Source organism: Lepidothrix coronata, unplaced genomic scaffold (assembly GCF_001604755.1).
Source record: "Lepidothrix coronata isolate B3197 unplaced genomic scaffold, Lepidothrix_coronata-1.0 Scaffold44, whole genome shotgun sequence".
Lineage (NCBI taxonomy): Eukaryota > Metazoa > Chordata > Aves > Passeriformes > Pipridae > Lepidothrix > Lepidothrix coronata.
Genome location: NW_016690224.1, coordinates 1,805,017 through 1,824,522, shown reverse-complemented (window position 1 = coordinate 1,824,522; position 19,506 = coordinate 1,805,017). Strand labels below are relative to the sequence as shown.

General features: G+C 51.4%; 1 protein-coding gene across 1 annotated transcript in view; it reads left to right on the top strand.

The window, feature by feature from the left end:
• The window catches only part of SSH1 (slingshot protein phosphatase 1), a 34,997-nt gene that overhangs the window by 248 nt on the left and 15,243 nt on the right, over positions 1–19,506 (top strand). Inside the window, exons 2-4 of the mRNA XM_017814435.1 lie at positions 4,761–4,801; positions 17,550–17,653; positions 19,097–19,161. Of these exons, the coding sequence (XP_017669924.1) occupies positions 4,761–4,801; positions 17,550–17,653; positions 19,097–19,161 (210 nt within the window). The remainder of the gene's footprint in view (positions 1–4,760; positions 4,802–17,549; positions 17,654–19,096; positions 19,162–19,506) is intronic.

The window sequence follows — 19,506 nt, the reverse complement described above, 5'->3', positions numbered from 1 at the left end:
CCCAGGCCCTGGCTTCGGCCCCCTCGCAGACTCAGGTCCCTCCTGGTCCCGGCCTCGCGGCTCTGGCCCTTCACAGCTCCTGGTTCCGTCCCCCTCACAGCCACCCCATGTTCCCCAGGCCCTGGCTCCGTCCTCAAAGGCCCAGTTCCCATGTCCCTCATGGCCCAGCCCCACCACCCTGGCCCCTCAGGTTCTCCAGCCCCTGGTTTCATCCCCCCTGGCCCCCCATAGCCACTCACCCCCTGCCTTCATCCCCTCGCAGTCCCCATGGCCTGACTCCCCATAGTCACCTGGCCCCTGCTTGCCCTCCACAATCCCCCCAACCCTCCCATATCCCCCATTCCCTTCACAGGGAGGCCCTGGTCCCTCATGGCCCCCAGCTCTGCAGCCTTCTGGCCCTTCATGGCCACTTACCCTGTCTTCATCCCTTGCAGTCCCCATGGCCTGACTTCCCAGAGCCCCCTGGCCCCAGCTCAGCCCTCACAGCCCTCCCCAGTCCCTCACTCCCTCCACCTCATGGCTTCCAGCCCTATGGCCCCCTGGCCCCCCATAGCCACTTACCCCTTGTCTTCATCCCCTCCCAGCCCTGACCCTTGCAGCCTTCTGACCCCCTACAACTCCCTGACCCTCCTGGCTCCAGCTCAGCCCCTCACATCCCCCCAGCCATCCCAGCCCCTTCCCCTCACAGCCCCCAGTGCTGCCCAGCCCCAGCCCTGTGATGCTGCCAGGCTGAGCCAGGCCTGGGTCTGTCCCACGGTTCCCCTCACTGCACACAGCCCCTGGTCCCCGTGTATCCCACTCCAGCCCTCACCCAGCATTTGCTTGTGCTCCCTAACCCCTTGGGCAGCCTGTTTGACCCTTCTCTTGCCAGGTAAATCCCTGGGCAGTGTGCTGGGCCTGTCTCCATGGAGCAGCTGTGCTTGCTGACCCCAGACCTTCTCCCTCCTTGACATCCCAGAGCTGCCACCAACTCCTACCCAGGCATGTTCTGCTTTCCCCCTCTGTCCCTGTGCTGTCATGGCACTGCCTTTCCCCCCTCCTGCTGCAGCTCCTGCCCCCCAGAGAGCTTAGCTCTTCCCTGAGGTGGCTGTGGTCCGTTCCCTGGGAGCAGCTTCCATCCTGCTTCACCCTGGGAGTAGCTCCTGTCGTGCTGCACCCCATACCTGTGTGACATCCCTGATTGCTGCCACTCCTCGCTGTGGCATGGCCTGCACTGTGCTGCTGCTCTGTCCTTGCCCTAGCTCTGCTGCTCCAGGGCCTGTACCTGACACTTACCCTGGTGCCCCATGGTGCCATGTCCCATGCATCCCTGTCCTGCCTGCCTGGCACCCTGCATGTCCTACCTCTGCTGCACACCCCCTCCTCTCCTGTATCCCAGAAATGCCCTCTCCTNTCCTACCTCTGCTGCACACCCCCTCCTCTCCTGTATCCCAGAAATGCCCTCTCCTGCCTCTGCCTGGTCTTGGGCTTCTGCTTCCATCCCTGCAGCTCCCACATGCCATCCAAGCACAGCTGCACCTCCAGTTTATCTTTCTTTCTTGCATTTTTTCCTCCTAATCCATCTCTTGTGACCCTCAAAGATAGGCCTGGTGTTTGTCTGCACACCCTTCCCGTGCATCCCTCTCCCCCACACCTCTTTCCTTTGGTGCTCGCTGCCCTTGGCTCCGCTCTGTCCCCTCTCCTGCCAGGTAAACAATCCTATTTGTCACCTGTCAGGTCCCTGTGACTCCCCCGATTAGCTGGTCCGAGGGGGGAGCGGGAGGGGGGCAGTGCCACAAGGCTCCCGGGTTCTCCCTCACCCCGGGGGCTGCGGGGGGTCCCTGGCTGCAGGAACCCGGTTTGGGCCACACCGTGTTCATTGAGAAACTTGGAGACAGGACATGTGCTTTCCTAAGGAGTTCTCAGAAGGAATTTTGTTGGGTTCTGGTTTAGACAGAGCCTTAAACAAGGCCTACTGACCACCCAATCTATGGAGAGGAAAATGAGCCATAACCCTGTTGCAGGCAGTGGAATTAGTCTGGATTTAACTGGAGCAGGTGGAAGAGGAGTCGAAGTAGACCTTGCCATGTACATCTCTGTTGGGCATTGCTTGGTGTGGGAGCTGCTGGTGGTGATTCTTCTTTCCATACAATTCCCCCTTTTCCTCCCAAAAATGCTGCCCCAAATTTGCCTCCATGTGTTGTCCATGGCAGGGCTCTTCTGCCCACAGCACCCACAGCTCAGGTGTGCTGTGATGGCTCTCAGAAGAAGACATCCACTCCTGTTGGAATGGCTCCTTCTGGCTTGAAATACCATAAAACCAGAAATGAGCTTTTTCCAGATTCAGCGTGTTGTTTTTACACAGTTAATTTCAAAGAAAAATCCCATCCAAAAGTGCCAGCGTGATCCCGTGCAAGGATCTTTCTTGCATGGGAAACCAGGTCTCCTTGGGACTTTTAGCCTACTCAATAATTACTAGAAGGTATTTTTAATGGAAAATGATGACCATACATCTTTGCTAATTGTGACTGTGCTGCTGGGCCTCTTCTAACTCATGAGCCCCAAGGAATTTATAAAATGGATGCTGCTGCCTGCACAGGGTTTGCTGCTGTGTTAACATAGTGAGCTGTAAATTCTTAGGAGAGGGGGGTTCATACACACTGGGGAACTTGCACGTGCTGGTGCATCTCCCCTCCACACATATCCCGTTCCCTGCCACGTCCTTCAGCCTGGCCCAGTCCCCAGGGAGGATGTGGATGTGTCTGGTGGGGGTCTGCTCGTGGTGTCTGTGCCGTGGTGAGATCAGCTGTGGGTCCACAGCATCACCGGGGTAGGTGGTGCACCCCAAAACCTGCCTGCTCAGAGGGATGCTCTGAGCAGGATAAGGCAGGAGGGCTTGGCGTGGCAGGCTTGCTGCTGCTTTGGTTTGGTTTTACTGCAGCTTTTTAATAGAAGATACAGGGAAATTTGACTTTGAGAGCAGCTCAGCTCCTGCAGGAGAGGAGCCCACAGCAGCTCCAGGCCCAGCCCTGCTGCCGAGCCCCAGCTGACAACATCCAAGAGTTCGGTCACGTTTGTTTAAAAAGGGAAAAAGAGTTTTTCTCCCCCTCGTTGCTACGTGACAGACCCAAACAAACAGGAGGGTGGCCCTGCAAAGGCCACAAACCTGCCAGACCTTCCCGGGGCTGGGGGATCTGCTGGTGGGAGCACTGGGACTCAGGGTTCTCTGGGGCTCTGCCTTCAGAACCCGGCTCTGTGCTGCCACTGCTCACTGTAAACAGACTAAAAATAACCCTGGTATGCTCCTCACCCTCTGCTGGGTCAGTTGGGATGAGCCTTGTGCATCTCCCTTCCTCCAAATGGCCATATTTCCGATATCCGGCCTCTGCTGTTGCATTTGGAGGGTTTTTTTCCTCTGGCTTTACTTGGTTCTCACAGATTCTCAGCAGAGCAGCTCCTGTGCACTCTGGCCTCCCCAGTGCTAACTCGAGGAGTGGGGAGCAATCCAGGTCCTCCACACACACGAAATGTTCAAGCCTGAACATTTTAAATGGAACTATTTGCTTATTTTTAACTTGTACAAAAGCACCTGGAAACAAATAACCCTTATGGTGACCCTTATTTGATGTGGGTTCTGAGCAGTGTTTTAGTAAATATCAGGATGTTCCCTGAGTGTCAGCACTGATTCCTTCAAGGCTTGTGTCCTTCCAGCTTTATCAGGGTCTGGTGAGTTGTGAGCGTGAAGGTTTTCCTGTTCCAGGACTATCTGTAAAATCCTTGCTTTGCTTTTTGGGCCCAAACCACCTCCCCAGCATAGCCCTGCTCTCCAAGGGATTGCCCCTGCCCTTTTCTCCTCTGTCTACTCACGCAGGACCAAAGGAGGAGAATTATCTTTGAGCTTGTTTTGGTTTGTTTTGGTTTGTTTTTTTTTGGTCAGCTCTGGATGCAGTTAGCCCCAATTCTGTTTTCCTTTAATAAAGAATTTTGTCCAGAAGTTGTAGGGGTGGCTGGAAAGCAGGGCTGTGTGAAAATGCTTGTTTCTGGAAGCAGGCTGGAGCCACACTTCTGCTTTGGGGAGAGTAAATAGAGTGTGAGGGCCACTAATGTCACCGGAGCAGCCAGATTTGCCTCCAGGGGGACTTCCCACCAGTGCCTGGTGAAAAAGCGCCTGTTTTAATCCGTGCCTGCCACCAGAGCAGTGTGTCCCTCATGAAGGCAGCAGACGTAGGACTTGCCTGGGCAACAAGGTGGGCATCGTCCTGGCCAGTGTCCAGGCGGAGGTGGCCTTGTTGTGCTGCCGGTGTGAGCAGTGGTTGGGCTTGGTGGTGCCAGGTTGGGGTTCAGGCGCTGGAGCTGGGACAGCCCCAGCGGGGCACTTTGGGCTGTGTCCTTGTGCTGTCCCCGCACCCCCCGAACCCCGGCGCTCCCTGTGCCCAGCCCGCGGTGCCCAGCGCTGCCCTCACGTGTGTGCGCGGTGGCCGCGATGTGTGTGCGCTCCGTGACGATGATCGTCAAACCGATCTGTGCTCCAGGCCCAGCTTGCAGGATTAGGACCTAATAGCTTTAAAATCCCCGTGAGCCCCTTTGTCACCCGGCGCCGGTGCTGATGGCATGACTAGGGAGTGTCATTTATCCCTAGCACCGGGAAGAAAAACCCCCCCAGCCACCCGCACCCTGTTGTTGCGGGGAAGGGTTTAAAAAGTGCGGGGGTTTTATTTGTAGTTGTAATGTGGAAACAAGCAACGTGTAACTTTCTCTGTGTCCTTCTTTTCTCCCCTCAGCTGGAGGTTGGCAGCGATGAAGAGCGTAAATTAAATGTGAGGTAAGCGGAGCTTTTGGGCTCTAAACATTGTTTCCAGTGCTGTTAATTGCCTGCCATGTATCCAAGTCCTGATCCCGCAGAGATCCCCGACCTCGAGCCTGTACCTTGCCTGCAGGGAATGGCATGGTCTGCAGAGAGCAGAGCAGTGGGCACGCTCTCTCCCTTATCAGCTTTGAGATGAGCATTTAACGAGCTAAAAGCATAAAAGAGGGTTTGTGATCCTTTTTTCCTGGTGGGAGGACACTGGAAAATTGCTCGTCAGCTCTGGCCACAGCACTTAACTGTTATCGCAGCATCTCTGGCTCTGCTGCTGCTCCCTGAGGCTCCGGGCTGGGGAGGGGAGAGCTCTGCTCATTCCTGGGCATTAACCATTGGGAATTGGACTCCTTGGGGTTGTGTAGAGCCACTTTCTTCATGTGTGGGGAGAAAAGGGCTGAGAGATCCTGCAGGAGAAGAGAAAGGCTCCTCACCGACATTGTGCAGATCTGAAGTGGTGACACAAAGGTCTTGTGGAGGGGCCCTGGCTAATGGGGCTCTGAGTAATTCTGGGGGGCTTCCACTCTAAGCCCAGCTCTTGCAGGCAGCTCTTACCCTCTAACCTGTAAACCACAGCCTGGGAGAGAAGTGTAAAGATAGGCAGCAGTTCAGTTCTCTCCTCCTTGCCACTCCTTCCCGCTTTAATTATCCTGGTTTCAGATAAAAGCAAAGCCACTCGTGCTGCTGCTTAGACTGTCTTTGCCCTGCAAGTGAAGTCAGAGGGCAGAAAAGCAGAGTTGCTCCCTGACAGAGCAGGAAAGTCAGACTTCTTTGCTTCTGTGTTCCGGGGTGGTTTCTCATGGCTGCAGCCCACCTGGGAAGCCTGGAATTCCATGGCTGTCCTGTCTTCACACACATGGGTTGCAGACAGAAGTATTTCATGGCTGTCTGTAATGCCATTTGAGAGCTGATTTTGTGAGGAATGGATTTTGTATCGGTTAAAGCAAAATTCAGGATTCCTGGTTTTTCTCCTTGTGCAATGCAGGGCTCCAGCAGGAATCTGCTGAAGGCACAAACAGCCATACAGCTGTAATTCTTTTAATTCTTTTGCTTTTTCCTGTGTTGCATTAAACAGTAACATGTAACCAAGCAGGATGACAGCCTCTTTTTTGGGATATCCAGTTCTGTGCTGAAAGAGGAAATGCAGCTTCATCCTCTTCATTACAAATGTTTTCAGTGTCCAGATAAGTCCTTGGATTTGTGGCCACCTTTGGCCTGTCTGGCTTCTTTGCAAGTTGAGTACATGTACCCACCACCAACCAGAGTCATGGGGAGTGTAGATGTACTTAGACACTTAGACCAGGCTTAAAGGCTGATGGTTTTCTACTGGCTGCTGAAAAATGCTGCAGCACTGACGTTGGACACCGAGATCCCACGAGCTTCCTCTGTCCTTCAGTCTCTTGGGGCTGCTCTTCCGTATACAATTGTCAGGATAAGAATCTGGTAATTAAATAGCCAGACAGACCTCGGGAATCACATGGCTCTGGTGCAGAGCCTTTGCTGTCCTCAGGGGGAAGCACTGCCAGGGGCTGCAGAAAATGTGTGGACACACTATAGATGATAAATTAAACTCCTCATCATTTGGTGGGTCGATCCTGTCCCCTTCCCACCGGCAGCTGCTCCGGATCAATCTGTGGAGACTCTGCCCATGCCCATGGGGTGGCAGAATTGTTCAACTTCATTGTGCTGCTGCTCTGAAAAAAAACCCTGCAGGAACGGGCTGTGATGGTGTTTGTGAATCTAAATCCTGCTCTAGCCTTGGTGCAGACAGAGGTGACAGCTGGGCTTTGTCACACGTGCTCCGAGCACAGGGGTTGGCAGCTCCTGGCTCTGAGACCTCGGAGATCCTTAGGGTTAGGAAAAGGAAGGATTGTTGGAAACATGTCCCCATCATGCTGCCGGCTCAAGCTGAGTTTCACTGGTGCAGGGTGGCAGTGCTGTTACACAGTTATGACATAATTTGCTCATCTGCCTGTTGAACAAGGTTATTTTCATGCATTCCAAAAAATTCCAGGATTTTTATTCAAGATTGCATGGTTGGATCTGGCTCCATGAGCAAGCTGATTGTTCTCTTGGTGGAACAGGGCTGTATTGTGGGTTTGTACCCAGCCACCTCTTGCTGCTCTGTGGCCATCCTTCCTTATTCCAAAATGCTTTTCTTCCTGTTTTCTCCCTGGAACAGCTTCTACCCTAACACGGGCTGAGGGACACATTCCAGGTTCAGCTTTGCTTTCAAACATATTGTTGCTGTCTGAGTTGTCTTAGAATTAAGTTACCTTTAAGTCTTCTTTTTCTTCCTTTCCAAAAATTTTTGTGGAAGCATCTACCAGGTACCATCCACACTATTCCCAGCAGACAGCCAGGAGTCTGTGTTGTTCCCCACAGGTGAAGATTCACATCAGAAGAAAATGTAAGAGCCCAGAGTGAGATCTAAAAGCCCCATCGGGCTCAGTGCAGATCTGCATCTGCTCAAACCTCCCTTCCAGGATGCCCATCGGTGGGATCCCTTTTTTCCCCTAAAGATGCAGTGCACCCACAGCTCACCTGGATCATAATACAACTGCAGGCAGGGTTAGGCCAAGCCCATGGGAGGATATGTTAACCTAGAGTTAAGCCCAATTCTCCAAGATGAGGGTCGGCCAAGCTCCACGTGAGCCTCGTGCGCGCGGTGCCTGCGGCTTTATGGCAGCACCACGTCCTGCTCCTCCGGTCTGAGCAACCCCAGAGGATGGTGTGGAGCACAGGGGAGGCAGAGCAGAGCAGAGCTGAGCTGAGCTGAGCTCTTTGCTGGCAGGGGGGGATGTGCAGTTTTTCCTACACTGCTTTTTGGTGCAGCCCAGTGGATTCTCACCCTTGGGTAGGGGTTGGCTCTGTCGCACCAACTCAAAGGAGACGTTGCACAAACCCAGTCAGTTGTGAGTGTTGGCTGGTTCTCAGATGTGGTTGGCAAACACAGCAAGATAATCACTGGTTTTAATTACAAACATAAATAAGTTTGTTTAGCCAGTCGTTCTGTAATCTTTGCCATTGTTGGCTTTACAATCACAGCCTGAATGTGGGGCCTGGTGAATGTTTTCGGGCACCTTCCACAGGGAGATAGAGGTTGAACTGCTGCAGAAGGGCCTGGAAGTTGGTTATCTCCAGCCTCTGATCAAGCCTGAAGATGGTTATGGAAAGAACTGTTCTTGTTTGGCACCACTGAACCAAATTTTAGGAGTTGGCAAGAGCAGCTGTGGGAGGAAGAGGTTTTCAGGGTTGGGCTCATGCACATTTGCAGATCAGTGATTAACAGGAGGAGTCATTGCTGCAGACAAAGTCTTTGCAGAGCATCATCAAGTTTAGATTGGATATTAGGGAAAATTCCTTCATGGAAAGGGTTGTCCAGCCTTGGCACAGGCTGCCCAGGGCAGTGGTGGAGTCATCACCCCTGCAGGGATTTAAAAATTGCATGAATATGGCACTTGGGGACATGGGTTAGTGGTAGCCTTGGTAGTGCTGGGGGAAGAGTAGGACTTGATCTTAGGGGTCTTTTCCAACCTAAATGATTCCATGATCATCCCTCTGGCACACACCAGAGGATGCCATTATATAATAGTGTATATCATATATGTATATTATATATATATGTTTAGTTCTGTTTTACATACATGATATTTTAATGCACAAAAAATTATTTATTAACACCTTGATCCTTAACCTTTTTATGGACTTAGGAGCACGTTTTGCTGGAGGCAGCACTGAGGGAAGGGCTTGTCCCCACAGCATGGGGTGGCCGTGGCCATGTGCCAGGCAGGCACTCGGGGCTGGGGGAGCACTGGGACAGCTGTGTGAGGGTTTATTTGTGGGGACAGGGGCTCGTGACACCCTTGACAAGTCCTGTCACAGACTGGTTGTGTCCCAGCGAGCTGGTGGAGATCTCGGGGCAGAAGTTGCTGACTTCATGAACTGTTCAAAACAGGACGCTGAATCACATCCTGGCCCGGCGGCCGCATCCTGCCTTAGCGTGCTCCCTACAATGGGAGCAAATCCACAGGCTCCCGACCCTCGGGAGCTCTCTGGCCCGGGGGTGTGGCCTGGGAGCCGACTGAGGTGTAATTAGGCCTTGCCATTTTGTGTTGGAGGGTGTGGGGAGGGTCAAACACCGTGGAGCCGAGGAAACTGCGCGCTCACTTGGTGCTTAGTTAAGACTGGGCCTTTCCAGGAAGCTGTTGCTGACTTGCAGTTGAGCAACACAAGGAGTTTACTTGGATGTAGGTAGAGGAACAGCAGGAGAGCTGCCAGTTTGAAGATGTGATGATCAGACCCTTTTGGAATTGTATCTACATCTTTTTTGTTTTTCCTTTTTTTATTCCGTGAAACCTCAGCAGTTTGGCAGAACCCAAACCAACTGGCCCTGTTATCAGAGGTGCTGGCTGTGCACTGAACATTTGTTTCTGTAAAAGGCCAGTGTGGTCACTGTTTATTTAGGTGTTAGAGCTGGGTCAGAACAATATTTTGGTTCCAAATGCCTCTTGATTTTAAATATCTTAATCTTTGATAATCGTCTGCCAAAATCTGTGAGTCAGGGATTTCTCATACAAATCAGAGCTGTGGTCTGCCTGGCAAGTGGTGCTAAGATGTTTTTGGACAATGTGCAATGGATAGGACACCTTCTTAGGCCTGGCTTTACTTCTAATGAAAAGTGTTGAGTTTATTTCCCAAGAGTGCTGAGTTTATTTCCCAAACATTTACGCATCCCTTTGCAGCATTTAAATCCCTGATGCAGAATTGCTTTGCCACTGCACAAATCAAGAAGCAAAATAAGCCAAAAATAAGCCCAGATTCAAGTGGATTAGGGTGCATGCATCCATTAGTTGTTCAGGTTTATTTGGGATCAGGACTCTCCTCTGCAGAACTTCCCTCTTTGAAAATTTTAGCTTCCCGAAGGAATCCTGCTGCAAGAACCGCTGGTGAAGGCAGCTGGGCAGGAAACCTCTGGGGCTTCACATCACAGACCAAGTCAGCCAGAAATGCAGGGAACGGGACAAAATGTGCCTTTCAGATTTCCCAGGAAGCTGCCAGGTTCCTTGTTTGCCCTGACTGCCATCCAAATGGTCACATCCAACACTCGTATCCCAGCGGAGAGCACTGCCCATGAGTGGGCATCTCCCTCCCAGCCCTGCAAAACCGTTTGGATTCCAGCTGTCTGCTTCCCTCTGCATTCTCCTTGTAAAAGATGGGTTTGGAGTGGATGGAAGAGTGATCCCGAGGTCTTTACCAACACATTTTTACCAGGAGCTTTGCCCCTGCCTGGCAGTCTCCTGATTTTTGAGGTGCTGGCTGCGTTCCCCCAGGCTGTGGTCTAGTTAAGCCCTCGGGGAGGTGTCAGGGTTGAGTCAGAACTTTTCTCGCTCTGCTTTTACCCCATGTGATCCCTCTGGATTTAGTTTATTTTATTTTTCCATGTTACCAGTGTGTCAAGTACTCCCTGCTCTGGGCTACCTTTTTTGGAGTCCTCCTGAAGCCCGGCAGCTGAGCTGTTTTTTGGGTTGCTGTGCCACCAGGGCTCTCAGCCGTGCTTCCGATGCCATTGTCTGTGTCCTGGCTGCCCTTTGCTCACACCGCCTGGAAGCTGCTTTCTTAATCCTTCAAACTGTTATTCACCTTCCTTTTCTTTCCCAGTGGCACCGCTGGAGAGTTTCCACTTGTTTCCCTGGGCTGTCTCTGGGAGACACTGTTGAGTGGGTGCAGTGGGGTGACTTAAGGAAATAGTTGGAAAGATTAAAACAATGAACTGACAGGAGGAATGCAGGAGGATGGGGGGTGTGCCGATGGCTCCTGGGGAGGAGGGTGGGGGCAGGATTGGCTCCTGCCTGAGAGCTCTGTCTCTCTATGGGGCATCATCCCACCTCTCCTCCAACTTGGACATGGCTCTGGGACAACTCCAGGGCTTGTGGGCTCTCTCGTCTCTATCTGCGGTCATGGAACAGCTATGGCAGTGATTTGGCAACAACATCCAAAAAAGTGACCTGTAAGGAAACACAGGGTGTCCTTTGGTGTGAGGGCAGAAGGGAGCCAGTGTTTTGGGAATAGCTGGCTTCCCTCAGACCACCAGGATGCTGCACAGCTGAGGGTGCATGGGAAAATCCATGTTGTTGCCAATGCTGGAATGTCTGTATGTGCCTCTTGCTCTTTCCCTGTGCCAGCTACCGCCTTCCATAGCCTTATCCTTTGAATCTATGTGTCCAGGCAAGCAGGAGCTGTTCCATGGGGCTGTGTGGAGCAGCACTGCTCAGCCCCCACTGTGGGGTAGGTGGCCCTGGGCTGGCACAGTGGGATGGGGACAGTCCTGGGTGAACTCCAGGCACACAGGGGCTGGGCGGCTCCATAGGGTTCATACTCCTAAAGAGGGAGAGGAGGGTTTCTTCCCAACAGCTCATGCAGGGAAAGGATCTGACCCAGCCAGTGGCTGTCACAAAACTGCCATCGTGTTTCAGTGGGAATGTCAGAAATGCTCCTCGGAGTTCCAAGCCCATCATGTCACTGAGTTGATGCTGGGATCAGCCTCGTGCCTTTTTGAACCCTGCAATTAATGAGATGAGCAGAAAGGATTTCTTTTTCCTTGTGAAACAATCTCTTATTTTATTTGGCTTTTCCCCATCCAAGTACTAGGGATTCCTAGAATTTTCTCATTCCTGGCCGTTTGGGAGCAGTTCTGATAACTTACTCTGCGCAAGTCTGCTGGAATGGGGGATGATCCTGATGATTTGTTTGCTTCCCTCTTCCTGCCCTGTCTCTTGGAGGTTTATCCCAGCTGTTGCAGCATTGCCTGCAGGCCCAGCCTGGGTCGTGGGGTACCCTCAGCGTGGGGCACACACGGCTGAGCCAGTTTGGCTCCGTACAGAGTCGTGCCAGTGACTGCTCCATCCTGATGCATCCCAGGAGCGGCTGGAGGCACATCAGCAGCAGTCTGTTTGTGTTGGGAAATTGGCTTCTGTGGGCTTCATGATTGATTTCATTTTTCCCTTTCTCCCCTTTGTGCCAGAGGAGTGTTTGTGTGTGAATGCCCTGCAGTGTCTCCAGCCCCTCTCACATTCCTGTGCCGGGATGTGGCCCATGCCTCCGAGCCAACAATGTGTGCTCAGACCCCCCTTTGGTCACTGCACTGCTGAGAGCAGCAAAACCTGATGGGTTTTCCTGCCTGCCCAACCATCTCCTTCCTTGAAAATCAATGGAAAGATGTTTGTCCCAGTAGGGAACTGTTACAAACCCCCCCTCAGCCAGGGCTGCTGCCTGGCCCCTTTGCAGGCAACTCATTGCCCTGGCATGATGTCCAAGGAAGGGGAGATGTTCTCCTTGTGAACATCAGACCTGCAGCTCACATTTTGGGTTTCTGGAGATGACTTGTCATCGGCTCAGGAAAACTGGGAATGATGACTTTGGGGATGAAAGAAGCTTTCAAAAGACAAACATTTCCTAAAGCTGCATCTCAATCCAAGTGATGCTGCAGAGATTTCAGCAGAGGTAAAGCACCTCAATCCAAGTGATCCCAGCAGCTCTCAGCAACCTTCCAAGGTATGTTGGGCGCCCACAGTCCTGATCCTAGGTGAGTTTGTCAGCATATCACAAATTCTACACATGTGCAATAAGACTGCTGTAAAACATCATTGCACATGTTGGAACTGGGCTTTCCAGGTGCTGCTCATCCCTGCTGGCAGCCAGCTCCGTGTCAAGTTGAGCAGGGATGGTTATGGAGATACTCCAGCTGTGTTTGTCAAGGTGATTCCTCTGTGTGTCATTTAACCTTTCTGTGGCTCTGGGCTCTGTATGTCTGGTGTGACAGGGAGCAAAGGACACACAAAGTCCTTCATTAACAGCCGTAGCCCCCAGGGCTGTTCTGGGGCATGCAGGACTGAGTAGCTTTGAAGTGCCTTTTCCCTGGTGCTGTTTGTGTTGCTCAGGCCCCTTCCAAAGGCCCCTCTCCTGGTCAGGAAGTGTCATCTGATGTGCCTCTCTCCAGCCAAAGGCAGCAGCCTGGCTGCTTCCACTGTCGGCTTGCCTTGGGAAGCGGGAGCTGTGCAGCTGCTCCCAGCTCTTCCTGCTATTCCTCTCCCTATATCTTCCTTTCTGTTTGATGTGCTCCCAGCTTGGTTTGTGTGACTTTTGGTGTGGATGTGGGATGATCCCAGTTCCCTCTGCTCCCTGCAGCAGTGCCCTGCCTAAAATCCACCTCTGGAACACTGAGAGGTCTGGCCAGGTTGGGAGCATCCGAGGGGGCTTGGCCCCTCACCGGGGCTGTTTTGTGTCCTTGCTTGGTTTCCTTGAGGTGGCCAGGCTTGTTCCAGACTGAGCAGCAAATGGGAGAAGAAAAGGGGAAAAAAATCAGTTCTTTTCCTCCTTATCAACAGGGCTGTGGAAAAGGGAAGTGTGTTTCATTCTGTGGTGCTCAGGAGGCCTGTTTTTCCCTCACCTTATCAGTTTGGAAGTGTTTTGAGTAGAAGATGCCATAAAACCCAAGAAACCAGGTGGCATTACTGTGTTTGCCTTTGTAAAATCCTGACCAATTCTGGGAGAAGTGAACATTCCTTTTTTTGCAGGGGTTTGGGGTTTTTTTCCTTAAACATAGACCTGGTTGCAGAAAGGCAGCAGGAAGCTGCTGACTCACCTCAGGCTTGGCTGGGGCTTCCCAGGAAAAGTGGTTCTCTCTCTCCTGACTTCTGAGTGTGGATATTTATTTTGAGATGTTCTGTAGCAATAAGGGTGTTTTCTTCTGTCCTGATCATCATGGCTTATGTGAGATTCCCCATTAAAACATGGAACTCCAACACCTGAGGCATGCCAGGATTCTTCCTGGGACATGCTGGAGCCACAATAGCAAAGCAAGCTGTCCTTTCCCAAAATCATCCAGTATTTTTAACAGATTTCTTACTCCTGAAGCCGGGGGGTGGTTTGTACCGCCGAGAAGGCGCTGCCTATTGTGTTCTTCAGCAACTCGAGATGTGATTGATGTGTGTTGCAGCCACACTCCTCTGGAGCTTTCCCAAAGGGAAAGAAATATTTCCTTTTCAAGTTGAGCAGCACGGAGCCGCCGGATGGAGCAAGAGCCGCTGGAGCTGGCTCTCCATGGAGCTGTGGCACGAGCACCCTCTCCTTGCCAGTGCCTGGGTGCAGAAGGGGCTGTAGCTGTCTGTGCCCTCCTCCTAGCATTTCCCAGCTGCTGAATGTGTAGGGTTTTACCTCCCTTGGGGAGATAATTCCATGTGTTCGGTGAGAGGAGCTTAAGGAGTGGAAGGAGGACTGATCTGCAGCTGTACTGGAGCTCCAAGGCCCCGGGGGTGCACAAAACTTGTGGGCTCTGCATTTATTTGAGAGCCTGAAGTGACTCCTTGTAGAGTTGCTGTGCTGGTCAGGATTCCTGGAAGGGTATCCAGGGAATGGGTGGTTTCTGTGGTGTGTGCCAGTCAAACTGGGTGAGAACCGTGTGAAAACTGAACAGAGAGCTGGTTCTCCCCCCGGTCAGGCTGGCGGGACCAGCGTGGCATTCCGGTTTGTGCCTGGAGAATTAGGGTCTGTAAGGAAAAATCTTCAGGGAATTCGGTGCCAGCCAGCCCCCAACACACAAACACCAGGCACCTGAGAGAATTCCTTGTTCAGCAGGAGCTCAGGAACTCGGGAGTCACTCTGAAAGTCCAACGTGGGAGCTGTACAGTGAGGAAAGGACCATTTTAATTTGCTGTATCTGTATTACAGCGGTGGCTTGCAGTGCTTTAATCATAAAGGAATGAACAGGCACCAGTTGATATGAGGCTTTTTCTCTAGCCCTGTCCCAGGGAATATGGACTTCCCACAGCAAGGGGCTGTGTGGGTGCTGGAAGGAGCCGAGTTGCCTCCGGAGCACGAGGGGGGAAGCAAACAAACAAACAAGTCTGGAGGAGGGAAATGATTAGACGAGCCTCAGCTGGTTGTTTCCCCTCTTGAATGGCCCTCTTTCATCAGGATGTGTTGGGACAAGTGCTTTTTCAAGGCAGGATATCAGTGGAAGACACAGTGTTCTCTAAAAGCCATCCAGTTCCCGGGGAGCATCACCAGCCGCGATCTCTCTGCTCCACGCACAATATACGGTCGACCTTTTCTTTGCCTTCTTTTCTTTTATGGGTTTAGAAGCAGAAGGATGTGAGTTTTACTGCTAGTTATGAATCTTTTCGAGTTTCCTGGCTTCTGCCTGACTCTGGGGCCAGCACGATGCTGCTGCTGTGCAAAGAAAACCAGCCCAAATTTGTATGTATGAGCCACTGGTTTGTGCTGCTTTGGGGCATCTGGCACCGCTGCCGAGGGGCAGAGCTGGGGCTGTTCTGTAATGGCAGGATTTGGCTGTTCTCTAGGAGGTTTTTTTTACAAAAGGCCAGAGTTTTAGTTGTTTACTGGATCTGCAGGATTTAAAAGGGGGTTGGAATATTGTGCCTTGCCTTTCTCACTCGGCTGTGTTTGGAGCAGCTGTGTGAAGGGACTGAGAGCAGAGTGTGTTCCCAGCGTGGAGATAAGGGACCTGTGGGTAATGTCGTTGTTACAATGTGGTGTAAACTATGAGTTTGTGCTCAGAGGTGTTTGGGTGTGTCCTGTGTCCCGCACTGTGGAAACGGGAGCTTGTGTGGAGATTGGGAATGCTGGGGCTACGGGAGGTCTGGGTGGGGAACAAGGATTCAAACTGAAACAGAAATCCTGCTCTCAGCAGGCTCTGGGCTTTGCTTCCCGGATCACTTCCAGGCAGAGGAATCCACAGGGAGAAAACCTTTAAACCTTTGCAATTTGGGTTGTCCTTTTGCTGCAACTGCTTTCTGCTCCAGTAGCACAGCTTTCCCTTTTCCTGCTATTGGGAATACTCTGCTTTATTGTAACAGATTTCCTGATGCAGGAGAGGAGAATGTCAGGTGAGATGAACCATCAGAGCAGGAGTTCCTGAGATCTTTGGGAAGGAGCTCTGCCTTTTCCAAGGTTTTTCCTGCTGGAAAAATCCTAGGCACTTTATTAGGGATAAAAAAATATCCTTTTTCATTTTCCCAAATTCTCATGATGGGAATGCCGTGAATTACCTCCTTGTGCATTATGTCACCATTCCTTTCCTCTTGCTGGACTCTGTGTGAAGCTGAATATTCCATACATTGTGTTGGGGTCGCTGCTTTTGTGTCACTTCTGGCCTTTTTTAACGCTTTCCTGTGAGCTCTGGGGTGCGAAGGAAACAAGGCTCTTCCTGGCTGGCTCCTGGAATGAGCCACATTCCTGCTGGGAGCAAGAGCCAGGCCGAGCAGAGCAGCAAACCCCGAGGGCTCCTGTCCAGACACAGCTGGGGAAGTCAGGGGTGAGTGCTGGGATGCTGCAGGAATGGGAATGGAGAAAAGCCTGTTGGAATTACAGCGCGGTTCTCCTGCTGCATTTTACTGATCTTGTGGAGCCTGGAATTTAGGTGGAAATTTTAATTCACTTTCTCAAAGTTCAAATTTAAACACTATCCAGATTTTCTCCGGGGATTGTGCGCCTTGAAATTCAGTTGGAAGAGGAGAAAGCCTGGGAACCTTGGCTGTGTGTTCCTAGGGATGGGGAAATCTGAAAAGATGTGAAATTCATGTCTGTCCTCTCAGAAACACTGAGGGAGAACGGAGGGAGCACTGGGAGCACTAGGGCTCACTCCTGCCCAAGGCAAAGACCTTGGATAAAGTGTGGAATAGATGAGTGCTGGGATTAGTAGCTCCAGCAGAAGTAACTCCTGTGCAGCACAACCTCATAATGGAGCATTTCTGTTTAGTAGCTGCGGTAATTAATGATGAGCTGTGGTTGGGAGCGTGGGGTGGCAGAAAATGGGGCTTTGTAAGAAGAAATGGCTCTTGTGCTGTTTGGGAGCGGAGGAAACGCAGCGTAAGCAGTTCCCGTGGCAGCTCAAAGGTTCCTCAGGAGGTGGGATTTTCAGCCATGTGGGAATTGCAGCTTCCCTGCTCATGGCCAGATCTGTTTCTGAACTGTTCCCCAAGTGCTCGTGTGGGTCAGGGTGGTGTGGAATTGGGCTGTGCTGGTGCCTGCTCTCCCCACCGGTGCTGTTCCACCTTCTCCTCCGGTATGTTCCAAGCCCCGTGTGTCATTTGCCTCTGGGAATGCCGTGGTGTTTGCCCAGCCCGTGTCCTGCCTCCTCCCTGGACGCTCCAGGGAAAGCAAAACTTCTGCAGTTGTGCTGATTGTTTTCCCCAGAGGGTCCAGAGCCCTTTCCTTTCCCTTGTGATGTGCAGGTTCCATCTGCCCTCCCTCCCTTCCTCTTTACACACTTTTGTGTTCTTGTTTTTGCATTCCAAAGAAATCCCAAGAACTGAAATGAGCAGGAACTGGTGGACTCGGAATCCACTCTTCAGTCCTGTTGCAGGTCTGAGCCTGTACCAAGTCCTACCTTCTGCTGCTTTTAAGTTGCAGAATTCAATAGTCGAGTGATAAAGTCATTTCCAGCCCATGACAGCTCAGGGGAAGGATCTCCAGCAGTGGCCAAGTAATAACACGGTGGTGGAAAATGACACATGAATAATCCATGAATAATCCTGGAGCCATGCGGTGCAAGTGGCAGGATCAACCTCTGGGAACAGCTTCTCACAGCAAAATCCTACAATATTGTAGTGGGGGAAGCCCTTCCTTCCCCAGCCGTGCACATTCTGCTGCTGTTTCCTTTCAGTTCACTCCTGTGTCCTTTGTTTTCCAGCCTCAGCGAGAGCTTTTTCATGGTGAAAGGAGCAGCCCTTTTCCTACAGCAAGGAAACAGCTCCCAGGGCCAGCGAAGCCTCCAGCACCCTCACAAGCATGCAGGTAGTGGATTAAATCTCCTCTGGAGTGTCTTTTTCCATCCCATCCCCATGGATGGGCTGCTGACACACGTGGGTGGGTGGGTGACTCCCCAGATTGTCCTGCTGGGCTTTGTACGACCTGCTGAGCAAACCCAGGGTTTCAAATGGGAACGTGGGATTATTGAGTCTTGGTTTAAACTTTTATCATTGTATCGGAACTGTGACTGAAGTAGAAAGTTATTCTCTGTGGAGATCATGGCATTTTGCATGGCTCCCTTTGGGCAGGGAAGGGCTGTGTGGAATATCTATCCCTGTTTTCCCCAGCCACAGAAAAAGAAATGTTACTGGTGCTTCAGTGATTTGATCTTTGCCTTCCCCATGGCCTGGGGGGAGGAAAAGTGGATGTGCTGAGCCACAGGGCTCAGCACCTCTGGGTGCTTATGGATATCCTGGTTTAGCACACCAGGGACATTTCTCCAAGTGCTCTCCCAGCCTCCAGTAATCCAAAGGTTGGGACTTTCTTTTGAAACTCCCTGTTGCTGGTTTTGTTTGATGTTGCTGGTCAGGGTAAGGGATGTTTCCTCAGGATTTGGGCATCTGGATAGCTGCTCATATGCCCTTTCCTGGTTTCAGGAAAACCCCCTTTCCTGTTAACTCCCCACAGTCTGGCCTGTGAGAGTTTATCATGGTTTGAGAACAGGTTGTCCTTCCCCCAGTCCCCTCCAGTGTGCAAAACTGGTGGGAAGAAATGGTAGGGAAGGGTATGATGAGTGTACACCAGAATTGATAAGCAGATAAGGGGGTTCAGGGAAGTGGATTCTGCTTCTCCAGTGATTTTATACCTTCTGTCTTTGGCAGTTTTAGAATAGGTGGTCGCTGGGCAAGAAGAAATAGGATCTTGGGGGCACTTGGAGAGCAGGAGCATGTGGGAAAGGCACAGTGTGGTACTGTGTGGCTGCTGCTTAGTAAACACTCCAAGCACAAAGGGGGTGTTTGAATGCCAAGCTTGGCTTTGGGTTTCTTTAATTGTCAGCAATTCCATATGCCCAGCAAACATCCTACGGAAGGAATTTTATCTCTCATGGAAAGTTATGAGTGCATGACTGAGTTATTAGATTGGAACTTGGTTTGTTTTCCTGTAGATTCCTTCTTCCTTTGGTTTGCTTTCCCCAGTCAAATGTACCCACCACTCTAGAGCTGAAGGGACTTGTTGCATGAGCAGAACTTTGAGAAGGAAGGGCTCCATCACCCAACCCAGGCCACTGGTTGGGTTCTCACACAGCCAGAGAATGCTCCTCCAGGAATCTCCCTGCTGTTGGTGTTCTCTGGGACAGCAAAGTTAATTGCCCTCCCTTAATTGGTATTTTTTGATTGAGAAACATCCAATTTCTTTGAAGGTCAAGACTCTGCTGATTCTTAGTGCAGCAAGAGCCCCTTTCTCATGATTTCTCTCCTTCCTCTGCAGGTGACTTGCCCCAGCACCTCCAGGTGATGATCAACCTCCTTCGCTGTGAGGACAGGATCAAACTGGTAAGGACAGGTGCATTTTCCTGCTTCTGTTCGAAAAAGTGTTGGAAGTGTTTGAAACAGACCTGTAGAGGATTAGGAAAAGCATTGGCAAATCCTAGATTTCAGAGTTGCCTTAACTTTGTGCTGTTTCCCAGCCCTACCACGTTCTCCTGTCCACTCCTTTTGCCCTGGTCTTTACATCCAGGTAATGAGTTGGGTCAGGGAACTGCTCTGTTTGAAATGTGTTGTTCTGTTAGATTTAATTTTCAAAACATGAATACAGGAGGAGAGACAGGAGCTTGCTAATGCTTATGGACACTTTTAATTCAGCCTTGAAGTTGCATCACATAAGGCTGGGCTTTCTTT